Genomic DNA, 12,969 nt, shown 5'->3' with positions numbered 1-12,969 from the left:
GTGCCATAAACAGCGTCCGACTTCCCCACTGTTTAGTTTTTCTCTTGAATTTCTCTGGACGGCCAGGATACATGACGGAATTGAAGCTCCATGGAGGATCTTGCACGGGATATTTGGAGCTATATAAGGTGCGGAGGAGGGCTCTAGGATCACCTCAGCTTCTTCTGAGTTTCCAGGTTCCAGTCAAGCCCAGGCAAAGCAGCCATCATGAAGTTATCCTGGAGTCTTGGTTCCGTTTTAGGGAGCGCTGCCATGGCGTCCGCCGTGGTCTATCCTCCGTATTATGCCAATCTTACCTGGCAGTCCCCACGGACACTCTCCAACTGGGCGAATCTGACCGTGGAGACGCAGACGGGCACCTTCATCGGCATGTTGAATGATACCTACCCCAACGTCCGCCAATTCCTGCGCATCCCGTATGCCAAGGTGGGTTGCTGATTAAAAGCATCGAACATGACTCTTGCCTGCTAATCAATCATATCTGGTAGCCACCTGTTGGTGACCTTCGCTGGATGCCCCCACAGAAGCCGGATAAATCCCGCAGAAAGTATGACTCGACCCGATATGGCCCAGGTAGGTGGATTCCTCTTAACAGACCGTATTATGTCCCCGTGGCGACATGGCTAATTCGACCAGCCTGTCCGCAATATGTGAGCGGCGAGAGCACCATGTGGAATGAATATTCACCACCAAACCTCCTGGTCAGCCTAGGAGAGAACCTAAACCAAGGGGCAGTGGCTTGGTCCACGGCGGAAGACTGTCTCTCTTTGGCCATTTGGACGCCGTCCTATGCCAATCGTACCTCCAAATTGCCTGTAGCATTGTTCGTGACTGGTGGCGGAGGAATCACCGGTGGAATTGAGATTCCTTCTCAGCTTCCCTCGCCGTGGGTGTCGCGCTCGCAGGAACATATTGTCGTGACGATCAATTACCGCGCGAATATCTTTGGAAGTAGGTCCCCTTTCTTGTCATTTGACCAATCCGCTCACCTATGTGTATAGATCCAAAGTCCCGTGCCCTGAATGACACATCGCTCACACTGTTGGACGTGAGAGCAGCAGCGGAATGGGTGCATGAGAACATCGAGGCTTTTGGTGGAGATCGCGACAATATTATGGTCGGTCCTTGCCAGTTAAACTAGCTGTGCGATGTGCTAAGTGGTGAATATAGCTCTGGGGTCAGTCACAAGGAGCAGCCCTAACACACCTCTACACCCTCGCCTTCCCAGACGACCCACTGGCAGTCAAATTCGGCATCATCTCACAGCCACCCTCCGTCACCATCGACCTGAGCACTACCGACGATGTGTACCAGGACTTTGACATTGTTGCCAAGGCCCTGGGCTGCAACTATGGCGATGACGCGGCGGCCGAGCTGGAGTGCATGCGCCAGGTCTCCTGGGTGCAAATCGAGGAGTACATTAATCGGTACTCGGGATCACCCTCGATTGCATTCAGCAATTATATCCGTATGAAACTCCTTTCCCTTCCATGCTTGCTCCACTAACCATATTTCCAGCCGACGAAAAATACATCTTCTCCAACGAATCTCAGCGCTACCTCGAAGGCAAAGTCGCCCGAGGCCCAGCCATCCGCTCCGATGCGGCCCGCGAAATGGCATCGACCAATACTACGAGCGTGATGATCAACGAAGGAGAATGGGATTGCAGGGCTGCCCAGGACTCAGCTTTGCGACGATCCCTCGGACTCGATACGTACCGGTACTTCTGGGCCGGCAACTTCTCCAATATTAGTCCCGTGGACTGGCTGGGTGCCTTCCACTGGTCGGACCTGTTGATGATCTTTGGGACATATCGCGAAGACGTCGGGGAGGTCCCCGAGCTGGAGGTGAAAACTTCTGAGACGATGCAGGATCATATTTTGGCTTTCTTGAAGGACCCTTCCACGGTTAATGTAACGGTTGGATGGCCGGCTTTTGATGCGGATGGTCCTGGGGGTGGGCAGATCCTGGAGTTTGGCAAGGGCACGCCGGTGCGCAAGGTGACTGGGGACTGGTTGGATGGGGGATGCTACAATTCCTCGATTCCTTTTCGTATTTGGGGATGATGTGTAAATGTGTGGAAAGATTCATTATGGTTGATATTATGTGCGATGAGTGATGATCAGCTATCTGCAGTGAAACCCGTATTGGAACAAATGATCGATATATCACAGTTGAAGACTCAAGGTATTAGATGTCCGACTCAGTATCGTGGCGATGCTTCCTTGGGAATCTCCAGTAGATCTCCTACCGGGTGGGCCTCCATCCACGCGTCCATCGCCTCGTACAACTGGTAGAACGCCTTATTGTTCATCGTCGGCAAATCATTCAAAATCGGATGGCCTAGCTTGGCCTGTGCCACCGCCAGATACTGATATCCCTTGGGATATTTTTCCAACTCCGCCCGGTCAAATTTGGGCACTGTCTGCCCATCTGCCGGTGTGACGCGATCCTTCTCGTAGAACAACTTGATGTATACCACTTTCCAGTCCCCTCCCTGCTTCAGGCAGAAGTTGATGAAGCGGCAGTCGCACTCGACGTCGAACTCGACTCCGTCCCAGTTAAAGCGTTGAGTGATGGTGGCTTTCATTTTACCGATAGCGCGGCCGGTGGTCGGGTTCAGGTCGACGAGGGTGCCGTTTTCGCGGTGCATGATGTGGTCTCCGTTGGCGCGTCCCTTGATGGACGTCTTGATGAAGTCGTCTATGGGGAGTCCGCCGCTCCAAGCTGGGAAGAAGCATCGCATGTTAGCGGAACTGGTTGCACCGAAATCAAGGAATCTACCCACTAGTGAAGACAAAGGCGCCCTTGTCGACGAAGAGATGTCGGTAGTGGTTCCATTCGGAGGCATCGCGGTATACTGGCCAGCCCTTGCAGAGCTCGGAGACGCAGTAGCGATCGAGGATATCGCCCTCGGAGCCGTTGATGTGGCTCCAGATGGTAGGCTGGGTTTCCTTCTCGGTGATATTGTAGACCATAGTGGATGATAATTCCTCCTTGATTGACTGACTAGGAGATCTGTACTCCTCTTACGGCACCATCAATCCAGCAGTATATATATCGAACCCAGGTTCACTAGACATGACATCATTCCCGACCGTGGTTGAAGCTGGCTGTCAAAGTTGAGGCTTTCCGCAGCATCCGGGGTTCTCAATCCGGTTCTCAACTGCCGACTTGGCGATCCGGACCCATCGTGCAAAATGATATAGCATCATTGTCTGTCTGTAATTCCTTGCTGTCGATGGACGCGACCGGGCATGATTCCGGCCACGCGAGGGTCGGGCGCGAGAATCGAAGTGAATTCGGGAGAGCGGTCGCAGTCTTGTGTCACCATCAGGTCATGCTGCCGGATATGAGTTTTAGCAGGTGCCGAGCTTGATTGTTGAGTTCCGATAATCTGATAGCTGACCAGTGTTACAATGTACCGGGCTTCTATTCCACGGAGGAGCTTAGCCTGGGCTGTCTCTTGACCGAATGGTACTGGATGGTTGTTGGATTGCTGGACCTTGGCAACTGTCAGTCAGGTGCAGCGCTAAGCCTGAAGTGGATAGTACGTGTCTGTGCTTCTGCCTCAGGTAAAAACGACAGTCGAGCACCAGTCAACATGTGTATAGTCCATAGAACTAGTACTATTATTAGTGTTTGTTCAAAACGAAATAAGGACATGCTTGCAGCTCCGATACGAGGATATTCAATGTTTCAGTAAGAGGCGGCACTAACATAGCCGCGGTGATCTTTTAGTACTTCCGTCAGCATCATTAGACCATTCAACTCCAAAAATATATATGCTAACTACTCCATAACTAGTAGTCGGAGAGGCATTACTACTATGTACTCCAACACCACTGGATGCCAAAATCAATTTCCAGTGGTAACAATCCAATCTCATATGATAGAATACCCATAAAACTGGAATAAATGAATAACCCAATAACATACTATAAGGACCTGTCGGGAACAATCGCGGTTCGGCACGTGTCTTACGCGGGGGTTCTGCCGTGTTACTCCTTCTTTCTCTTCACCTTTCCTCTCCGCATGTCTGCTCCAACAATTTCCCAAGTCGCTCATTCTGGCCCGTTTCTAGAATCATACTTTTTACGTCTTTTTTATTGCTTCTGGACGGCATCATGTCTGAAATACTGATCACTGTTGATGCTTACGGTCTAGCTACATCTCCATGCTTAGCTATAGATGACTAGCGAGAAAGAAGGCCGCCGAGGCAGACAATGAACCTCGACACCAATGTGAACAGCATCTCCCAGGAACTTTTCCTTCATTAGAGACTAATGGGCTCACCCCGCCAAGCTAGTGAAGTTGATATATATGTACATTAACAAAAGGCAAAAAACAAGAGCGAGTGGCTGGCGCGACCATTAACCTATTACTTGCACTGACACCGAACTCCCAACTATCAGGTCTCAGCATTCACAGGAAAGGAAATATGACGACATTATACTGGAAGCAGTGCGAGACCCGACAGTATTCCCACCGAAACAGTTGAATGGTAGAGGTTGAGGACATGGCCAACGGCTACAGGTGCACTCCCCCTTCGGAACTAGAAGCGGACGTGCCGTGGTAGTTCCCTAGATAGTCTCCCAACTCCGAAATGGCTATTTGCCGAAGCTCACTGCGCAACACCTTGCCGGACTATCACGAATAATCTGGTCAGCATCTGCAAGACATGAAGAACAGTACGGCAAGAAGAAACAGTTGGTACATACCGCGTTTCGAGGAATTTTTTCAATGAACGAGAGGCCGCCTGACAGACGCTTGTATGGAGGCAGCTTCTCCGAGATGAGCTCATGGATTTCCTCGGCGGACACCGAGGTCTTGGGGTACGTCTGGATGTAGGCTCGGGGACCCTCGTCCTCGTTTCTGCGGGAGTTAGATTCATCTTCCAGACCATGACACAGGCGACTTACACTGCGACGCCAATAACCCCAACATCACAGACGTGTGGGTGCTGTAGTAGGACAGATTCGATCTCGACCGGAGATACATGGCTTCCATTAACCTTGATCAAATCCTGTGGCTGCAATGAGCAAAAGTCCTATTGTTACTGCCAAAGTCGGCAGCAAGAATGCAAGAGGTTACCTTTTTACGGTCGACGATATACCAATTGCCTTCATCATCGACATACCCTACGTCTCCGGTGCTGATCCAGCCGCCGGCCCCCATCACCTGCTCGGTCGCGGCCGGATTATTCCAGTATCCTCGAGTGGATCCCGGGGTGCGGATCCAGATGTCTCCGACCTCTCCCGTCTTCAATGTCCGGGAGGGATCGCTGGAGTCGGTCACTTTCCCTTCGTACGTGGCGTTCAATTGGCCGACCGTCTCGGATTTGGGCGGGCGCAGGGGATCGGGCCCAGTGATAGTTCCCGTTCTAAACACAGTCATATAGTCAGCAACAGGACACACTCGTCTTGCAGAGGCGAACCTACTCTGTAAGTCCCCAGGCACGGGCGACGTATCCAATTCCCATGCTTTCCAGCTTGAACTTCGTGAACTGGCTCATCGGCGCAGCGCACGCCTCGACACGTCGGAGGCATGACAGATCGTATTGTCGACAGATGGGTGCATTCTTTGCCATCGAGGTGAGAACAGAGCTCCGAATGATTCCATCCGTGATCTGAAACCGCTCGACTGCCTCACAGATGCTTCGGAAGTCATTGCGGCGCATCAGATACAGCGGAACGCCCATCCTGGGAAAGATGACGCAATATGACCGCTGCCCGACACTGTGATTGATGGCCAGGGAACCTAGCACGCGGACATTCTCGGGGCCTCCAAGGCGAGGGTTGTATTTCCAAGCCGGATGCGAGGAGATTCGTCGGATGTATCCCATCGCTGCAGCGATGTAGTTACGGTGCGACAGCTCTACACCCTTGGGCTCACCAGTGGTGCCGGAAGTGAAAAGAAGCATAATTGTGCTGTTATACTCCTGGGAAGAAATGACTGTGGGATACCAGAATCGGGAACCCTCCCATTCTGACGCCACCATCGTCTGCCAGTGCTGGATCGATCCTTCCGGCTCGCCGCAGCCGTCCAGGAAGTCGTCATCGAAGACGAAGATTCGATTATCGGGGTGATTCGCCAGGCGAGCGGCTTGAAGGGCAACTGGGAGAGTGGCGCGGCTGGCAAAAATCACCGAAGGTTGCGAGAAGGAGATGAGACGATGGAATTCGGCCTGGTTGAGAGCAGGTTGTCCAGATGCGAAGATACACCCGGCCATCACGGTGCCCATGAGGAGTGCAGGATAGCAGAGGGCATTGGAGGTCACACACAAAACGCGATCTTTTGGGTTAACTCCTAGTTTCTGCAAGCCCACCGCCACACGAGCAGAGAGGAGCCGGTATTGTGCGAGCGACAAAGCTCTCGTATCCGGGGAGTCGGCATCGATGAGCACCTTTCGGCTACTCAGCGAGCGTCGAGGGGAGCCGAAGACGAAGCGGGGGAGTGTGCATTGAGGGATGGGGGTAGTCCATTTCGAAACAGTGTGCGAAGATCTGTCGCTGTGCGGTCGGGGCATAGGTGGAGGATGCATGATGAAGAGAAGCTCACGAGAATCACACACTGGCTCTGTCACCAAGCTGCTATGGTCTGCTCGAGTCTGGGCTTGGGTCTCTCAGTGGACCCTCTCTATCCCTTATATACTTTCAAAGACGAAGGTTCATTGTCAGCGAGCAGGGTTTCGTGATGAAGTTACGTAAATGAACCTTCTGGCGCAAGCCATGTTCCAGCTGAACAATTGATGCCTGTCGACCACGGAACTATGGAACAATAGCCTGGGACTGGCTGCTGCTGATGAAATCTATCGATCTGCACGTGTGGGCCAGGGGCCGTCTTGGTTTGCTGCAGCTCCAGACCGATGATCTGCACCTCCGGCCGCGCCTCTTGTCGGCGACGGCGATCGGCCAATTTCGTGATGCTGACTAGTCTTGCTGCAGACTGACACTGCAGATATTGCCCTACTCCACAGCAGCAGCAGCTGCTGCTGCCGGGACCTCTCTTCGGAGTTCAGTTGCCAACTCGGACATTGAGCCCGCCAGACCGGTCCGGAGAACTTTGCTTTCCCCTGATAGTTGCTTTTCTGGTATCACACCGGCGACAATCATTGCGTGATTCTCAGGCTGTGACACCGGTCCTCACTAGAGTCCTATCACACGGCAATGATCTTTCATCACCCTCCAGGTGACGACGTGGACGGCATGATGGGTAAGCAACCATGGCGTGGCCTGATCCCCGCTCAAACCTACAAAGCACATTCTACCAGGCTCATTTGAAACAAAGCAGAATGCAAGGCAGCGCACGGGCGACGCAAGGGACGCCATTGCGTATACTCGCGCGACACGTCAAAACCTTGATCGCTATCGGAATGCAATGTCACTACAATTCGTCTACAACGTACGCACACAAGGACTTCTCTGATATATGCACGAGAGGTTCATGGTTAAAGTTCCCGAATTCAACTATCTGATCTTGTCTATATACGAAACATCCGTTTTCTTACTTGGAGGATCTACAGTGGCTCGTAGATCTTGGGTTCCTTGGCACCCCTGAATGAACGACAATCCTATCAGATCCTCCCGGCCCGTTTCTTGCGATAGTCGTGACCCCAGAGTAGAACTCCCCAAAGAAGTACGCTGGAGACGGCCCACAGGACAGCAATCAGGGTCCCCATCCAGCCCATACCGATTGCGTTAATGATAGGCACTGCAGCTGCAACCGCACCCGCGCCTAGAAAACAACGGAACATTGTGTTGGAAGCCGTGACTGTCGCCGCCCGCTTGACGTGGCAGTCGATCAGCAGCGTGACCAGGGTGCTGGTGGCTCCCGCAATGGTATGCGCCGTGAAAAACAGCATGACAAGCGGCCCAGCCACATGAGTCCTGTAATTCATGACCCAACCGTAGCCAATGATGCAGATGCAGGACATATAGACCATCGGCAATGTGATCTGGAGACGGGCCTTTTCGACGGGAAACTCAGTGAGGTCTACCTGGCGGTTATTGACTATCTCCATGCCATGCTGCCGGCCTATACGGCGAAAATTCCAGTCCACGAATCGACCAACAGTCCACCGCGAGGTGAGACTGCCAATGCCGTACGGGATATAGCACAGGCCGATCTGAAGCGAGTTGTAGCCGTACTTCTCTCCCAGCTCCGAAGACAAACTACTGAGAACAGCAAAGTACCCGCAGTAGAGGATGGAGCAGAAGGCAATGATGGCGCCGGTTTCCTTCTCCAAGGCGATCTTGATGCTGTCTATCGGCGTCGGTCGACGGGGCTTGGGCCCGTCTTCCAGCTCTTTCTTGGCCGCCTCAGCTCCCTCATAGACTGAGGGATTCACGATCGGAATGAGTGGCCGGTTCCATCGCTGCGCGGGGATAGACCCATTTCCTACCACCATGCGGCAGGTTTCAGGGAAGGCGACAAGGATAAGGATTATCATCGCTGCGGCAAAGATGGCCAGAAACCAGAAGATACTTCGCCAGCGAAGAAACTGGGCCAGGACACCTCCAATGATAGGTCCCAATGCAGGTCCCATTGTTGTCCCCAGCGACGACCAGATCATGTATTTACCACGCTCGCTTCGAGTGACCACATCGGCCGTGACAGCTATGCCAACGACCGAGATAGCACTACTTCCGCAACTTTGGAAGGTTCTGAGGACAATGAGCGCGATGTAGTTGTCTTGCAGCGCTAGGCCGATATTGACGGCGAGGTAGGTGATCAGACAGACCAGCATCGTGGGCCGACGGCCATACGTATCGGAAATACTCCCCGTTAGCAGCGGTGCAACTCCTTGAAAGATCTAATTCAATGTATGTTAGCCTATGCTGTATGTCCTCTCGGATAGGGCATAGCATCTTACCATGTACGTGGTGATGGTCAAGTTGATTTTGCTGACGGAGACATGCAAGTCGTCGGATAGTTGATCGATGGCAGGATAGTAGATGTTGGCTGATACCGGAGCTAGGAATCCCACGATGGCCGCTATAGCAATGGTCATGATCTTCTTCCTCTCCGTCAACACTGTATGAGGCGGAGGTGGAGGTGGCGGCGCCTCTGAGGGCGTTTGAGAGAGTGGCCGGAGGCTGGCACTGCTGGAATTGCCCCCGAGGGAGCCCAGCTCGATTGTGTGCACAACCTCCTGAGGACCTTTGTCCTTGACTTCTTGAGACATGATAAAGAGTGACTTGATTGCCTAAGGGAGTGAAAAGGGTTGGTAAAGGCCCTGGGTAGTGCAAAAGGAGTGACTTGGTTCAGCCAAAACGTCAATCGACCGCGAAACTTGCCATGTCTGGCATAGTTATACGGGCTCTGTGCTGACATCCTCTCCCTGCCCGATGACATATGCATCCGCCCGATCGATGCTTGTTTTCCGGAAAGGGCAACAGGAAATCACATCATGGATGAGGTGCATCACGGACCCAGTTAGCATTTTTCACGGCACGGAGCTTTTGTTCTGGACGTATAATTCCGTCTGTCCCCGGGCAACTCGGAGTCACTTTCTCAGCTACATTCTGTGTGATTCACTGCTTCAGCTCGCCCAAAGAGGAAAGCGAGGACCCTCATGGCAATAACCTTTAAGTAATGGAAACTAAAACTTGGGGAAGATCGCGGCTGAGCCCCATGGGTGGCGTCAACGATGATCAGGGTGCAAAAGCAAGTTTGAAAGGAACAAGAAACAGCGCCGAGAAGAAGAAGCTAAATGCGCAGCCGCGTCAGCGGATGCATCGTCGATCACGGCATCTCCACCCTGCAACAGCTACAACTATTGGCGGTGAAAGAAAGTCCGGCCTGGACCTGTCGATCCTGTAGGGTGCGCAACCCTACCCTAATACTCACGCCATCAGGGACCTGCAGCTTGGCTTCAGCGCATGCTGGCCCAACAAAATATGCATGCCAAAAAATGTGCCAAGTCCATTGTCACCGAAGCCTCTGGGAGTGTCTATATAAAGCTCATTAGAGTCGGGTTCACCATTGACCAAACAAGGCAGTCAAGACATCTTTCAATCTCAGAGTCTTTGTAGTCGCGTTTATCTCTCACCATGGCCCCGTCAATCCAGTTCATGCCTGAAATGGACGCTCCATCGAATACAGCTTACACTCCCTCGGCGGAACGGGAAGGAGGAAAGGATGTAGAGACTACGTACAATGTCAGCTATTCCAAATCAAGGCCGATACTCTCATGCTGACATCCTGAAAGGACACACTTCGCCAACTGAACACGCTCAACACCAACTTTGCGTATCGCCAACTCGCCATCAAGACAGCGGATCGCAGTGTGTTCATCCAGGACATGCTGAGATGGTGTCGTGCTGTGGGATACGAGGTATGCAAATATCATGGAGGATGCTTCTATCGATCGGACACTAACAACAACCAACAGAGTCCTGATTTCGATCCCTTGAATGCGGTGCACATTGCCGGAAGTAAAGGCAAAGGTTCCACCTCGGCGTTTATTTTCTCGATTTTGTCCGAGTATCAGGGCCACGAGGTATGCACTGCAACTGCAGCTGAGCTGTCGAACACTTCCATATACAGACACTTTCTAAGACGTATCACAGAACCCGATCAAGAAGCTGGGGCTTTACACCTCACCTCATCTGCGCACTGTCCGGGAACGCATTCGGATCAGCCCGTCCAACGACACCCCCTTCCACCACACCTCGCTGACCGAGGAACAATTCGTCCAGTATTTCTGCGACGTTTGGGGCCGACTAGGTCTGACCGAGGAGACCGCCAAGAGCGGCCCTCCCTTTGCCCGCTTCCTCACCCTGATGGCCCTTCACGGGTTCCTGCAGGAGAAAGTCGACACCGCCGTAGTCGAAGTGTGCCTCGGTGGCCGACATGACTCAACCAACGTCCTCCACAAACCCAGTGTGAGCGCCATCACGAGTCTCGCCCTCGAGCACACCGACCTCCTCGGCAACACTATCGAGGAGATCGCCTGGGCCAAAGGCGGCATCATCAAGCCCGGCGTCCCGATCTTGACTATTCCCCAAGCCCCCGGCGCCACCGCCATGCTGCAAAAGATCGCAGCCGAAAAGGGGGCGCCGCTGACCATTGTCCCCGTGCACCCGGAAGTGGAAACCATGGAGCTGGGACTAGCGGGAGATTTCCAAAAAATCAACGCTAGTCTGGCCATAGCCGTCGCGGCGACCCATCTCCGGAACATGGGCTACTCAGACATTCCCGAGGATATCACATCTGCTCCCCTACCGGAGAAATTCCGTCGCGCGCTAGAGACCGCCAGCTGGCCGGGCCGGTGCGAGACGCGGGACTGCCGGTCGGGTCGGTTCCATCTGGACGGCGCGCACACCGTGGAGAGCATGGACCTGGTGGGATCGTGGTTCGCGAAGAAGGCGCTTGCAGCACTCCAACAGGATTCGGAGGCGAAGCGCGTCCTCATCTTCAACCAGTCCACCCGCGATGCTTTCACCCTGGTGCGTCACCTCCGCGATAGTATTCGTCAGACCGCCGCCGCTGCTGCTGGTAGTAGTAGTAATAGCAGTCTGGCCGAGAAGCCGTTCCACCATGTCATCTTCTGCTCGAATATTGCCTGGGAGAAGGATGAGACGGCGGATATGGAGCGCGCGTCCATGACTTTCCATGGTAATGCGGGTGAGGAGAACCTCAACCTGCAGGCCCAGCTGGGTACTTACTGGCGCGGTATCCCCGGTGAGGAGTTGACGGGCATTACGGTCGTGCGCACCGTCGAGGAGGCTATCCGCTGCGCTGGGGGTGTTGGCAGTGTCGGTGGCCAGGGCCGCCATGTGCCGCTGGTGCTTATCACAGGCAGTCTGCACTTGATTGGAAGTGCGTCGGAGGTGTTGGAGACTCTGGAAGAAGAGGGCCTTTACTTGTGAGAAGCTGTGCGGGTCTGCTTGAACTTGATTAATCTCGGATGTACTATATTGTGTTGTTGTTATTTTAGAAAGATGTAATTATACAAAAAGGGGGCAGTGATGGGAAGCACAGTCGATGGTTGGTGTTTCGGGTTACTAAGTGAGGCATGAATTAGTCCAATGGTTAGACGATATTTCTTAGTGTGAATCTATTAGGAATTAATAGTGACCCTGCTACTGTATCAAGAACGTGACTAGAAACAATAGAAGAATACATAGTACTACATGTATAATTTAGACTGCTCAAGTTCAGTATCTTATAGCAAGTTTGGAATCTCTCAGACATCACTAGATCTATAATCTCGACTACCGGTTAGGTCTAAAACATATTTCAGATGGCATCAAGCGGCCCATACGGTATATACTATCATGGAAAAACTATTCACTTCAACCATCCGCAAAGATAGTATTTATACTCAGCCACATACTCTAGAGCTGAACAATTTACGCATTAGCTTCGAATAGAGATATTGCGAGATTGATAAGTAAGCTATCAAAGCTTTGTCCAAGAGGAATGCAATGGTATTCGCTATACCAAACTCATGCCACATAATAGGATAGATGCAAACCATATGGAGTTGTTGAAACCCAGCGCAACATAAATCATAAATTTTGAACACTAAGGCCCTAGCTTGCTGCAGGATGGTCAGTTTCAGCCAACATAGAATCACTAAATGCAATAGTATCAGGAGATCATACGCGGACACCACAAGTTCTTCCAACCAGTCACACAGCCAGCTCCATAGATTTCATAGCATTCCAGACTGATTTTGCCTTCGAGTTCCAGAGCCGTATGGTCTTCGTACTTGGTTGTGGCCACAAGCGTCCATCCGTTATCCTTGTATCCCACCGGATGATCGCTTGCATCACAAAACGGTGCAGTGCCTTCCCAGTTGCAGCCCTGGGCAAGGCCGTTTTCACAGGTCTCGCCATCGGCCGCTGTGGCTATACTGACAGCGAGAAAGAAAGAGGTAATAAAGGGTTGGACGCGCATGTTGTGCCACTCACGGAGTATATGGTATATGGTATATGGAAAGAGAGAGAGAGAAGAGAA

At 52.5% G+C, this 12,969-nt stretch overlaps 6 protein-coding genes across 6 annotated transcripts; 2 read left to right on the top strand and 4 right to left on the bottom strand.

Annotated features, from left to right (window-relative positions):
• Positions 1-207: 207 nt before the first annotated feature.
• ASPBRDRAFT_59114 (uncharacterized protein) lies at positions 208-2,066 on the top strand (the record flags this gene model as incomplete). Its single annotated transcript, XM_067627998.1, has 6 exons — positions 208-426; positions 489-573; positions 637-951; positions 1,002-1,117; positions 1,171-1,468; positions 1,519-2,066. 6 exons carry the CDS (start codon positions 208-210, stop codon positions 2,064-2,066), a joined length of 1,581 nt encoding a protein of 526 aa, XP_067474361.1.
• A 137-nt stretch (positions 2,067-2,203) lies between these two features.
• On the bottom strand, positions 2,204-2,978 carry ASPBRDRAFT_34423 (uncharacterized protein; the record flags this gene model as incomplete). The annotated part of the gene is made up of 2 exons (XM_067623233.1): positions 2,204-2,727; positions 2,789-2,978. 2 exons carry the CDS (start codon positions 2,976-2,978, stop codon positions 2,204-2,206), a joined length of 714 nt encoding a protein of 237 aa, XP_067474360.1.
• A 1,552-nt stretch (positions 2,979-4,530) lies between these two features.
• ASPBRDRAFT_59112 (uncharacterized protein) lies at positions 4,531-6,544 on the bottom strand (the record flags this gene model as incomplete). Its single annotated transcript, XM_067627997.1, has 5 exons — positions 4,531-4,647; positions 4,722-4,875; positions 4,923-5,026; positions 5,095-5,383; positions 5,442-6,544. The coding sequence occupies 5 exons, from the start codon at positions 6,542-6,544 to the stop codon at positions 4,531-4,533; spliced, it is 1,767 nt and encodes a 588-aa protein (XP_067474359.1).
• Positions 6,545-7,526: 982 nt separating this feature from the next.
• On the bottom strand, positions 7,527-9,451 carry ASPBRDRAFT_348856 (uncharacterized protein). The gene is made up of 2 exons (XM_067623283.1): positions 8,876-9,451; positions 7,527-8,815 (listed from the first exon to the last, which is right to left on the bottom strand). The coding sequence occupies exons 1-2, from the start codon at positions 9,185-9,187 to the stop codon at positions 7,577-7,579; spliced, it is 1,551 nt and encodes a 516-aa protein (XP_067474358.1). The 5' UTR covers positions 9,188-9,451; the 3' UTR covers positions 7,527-7,576.
• Positions 9,452-10,055: 604 nt separating this feature from the next.
• On the top strand, positions 10,056-11,876 carry ASPBRDRAFT_136367 (uncharacterized protein; the record flags this gene model as incomplete). Its single annotated transcript, XM_067618787.1, has 4 exons — positions 10,056-10,163; positions 10,214-10,339; positions 10,397-10,504; positions 10,575-11,876. The coding sequence occupies 4 exons, from the start codon at positions 10,056-10,058 to the stop codon at positions 11,874-11,876; spliced, it is 1,644 nt and encodes a 547-aa protein (XP_067474357.1).
• Positions 11,877-12,600: 724 nt separating this feature from the next.
• On the bottom strand, positions 12,601-12,909 carry ASPBRDRAFT_200277 (uncharacterized protein; the record flags this gene model as incomplete). Its single annotated transcript, XM_067621415.1, has 1 exon — positions 12,601-12,909. One exon carries the CDS (start codon positions 12,907-12,909, stop codon positions 12,601-12,603), a length of 309 nt encoding a protein of 102 aa, XP_067474356.1.
• Positions 12,910-12,969: the final 60 nt, after the last annotated feature.

This window comes from Aspergillus brasiliensis (assembly GCF_001889945.1).
Source record: "Aspergillus brasiliensis CBS 101740 unplaced genomic scaffold ASPBRscaffold_17, whole genome shotgun sequence".
NCBI classification, from domain to species: Eukaryota; Fungi; Ascomycota; class Eurotiomycetes; order Eurotiales; family Aspergillaceae; genus Aspergillus; species Aspergillus brasiliensis.
Note: the sequence above shows the minus strand (reverse complement) of the source record. Positions and strands in the feature narration are given on the sequence as shown.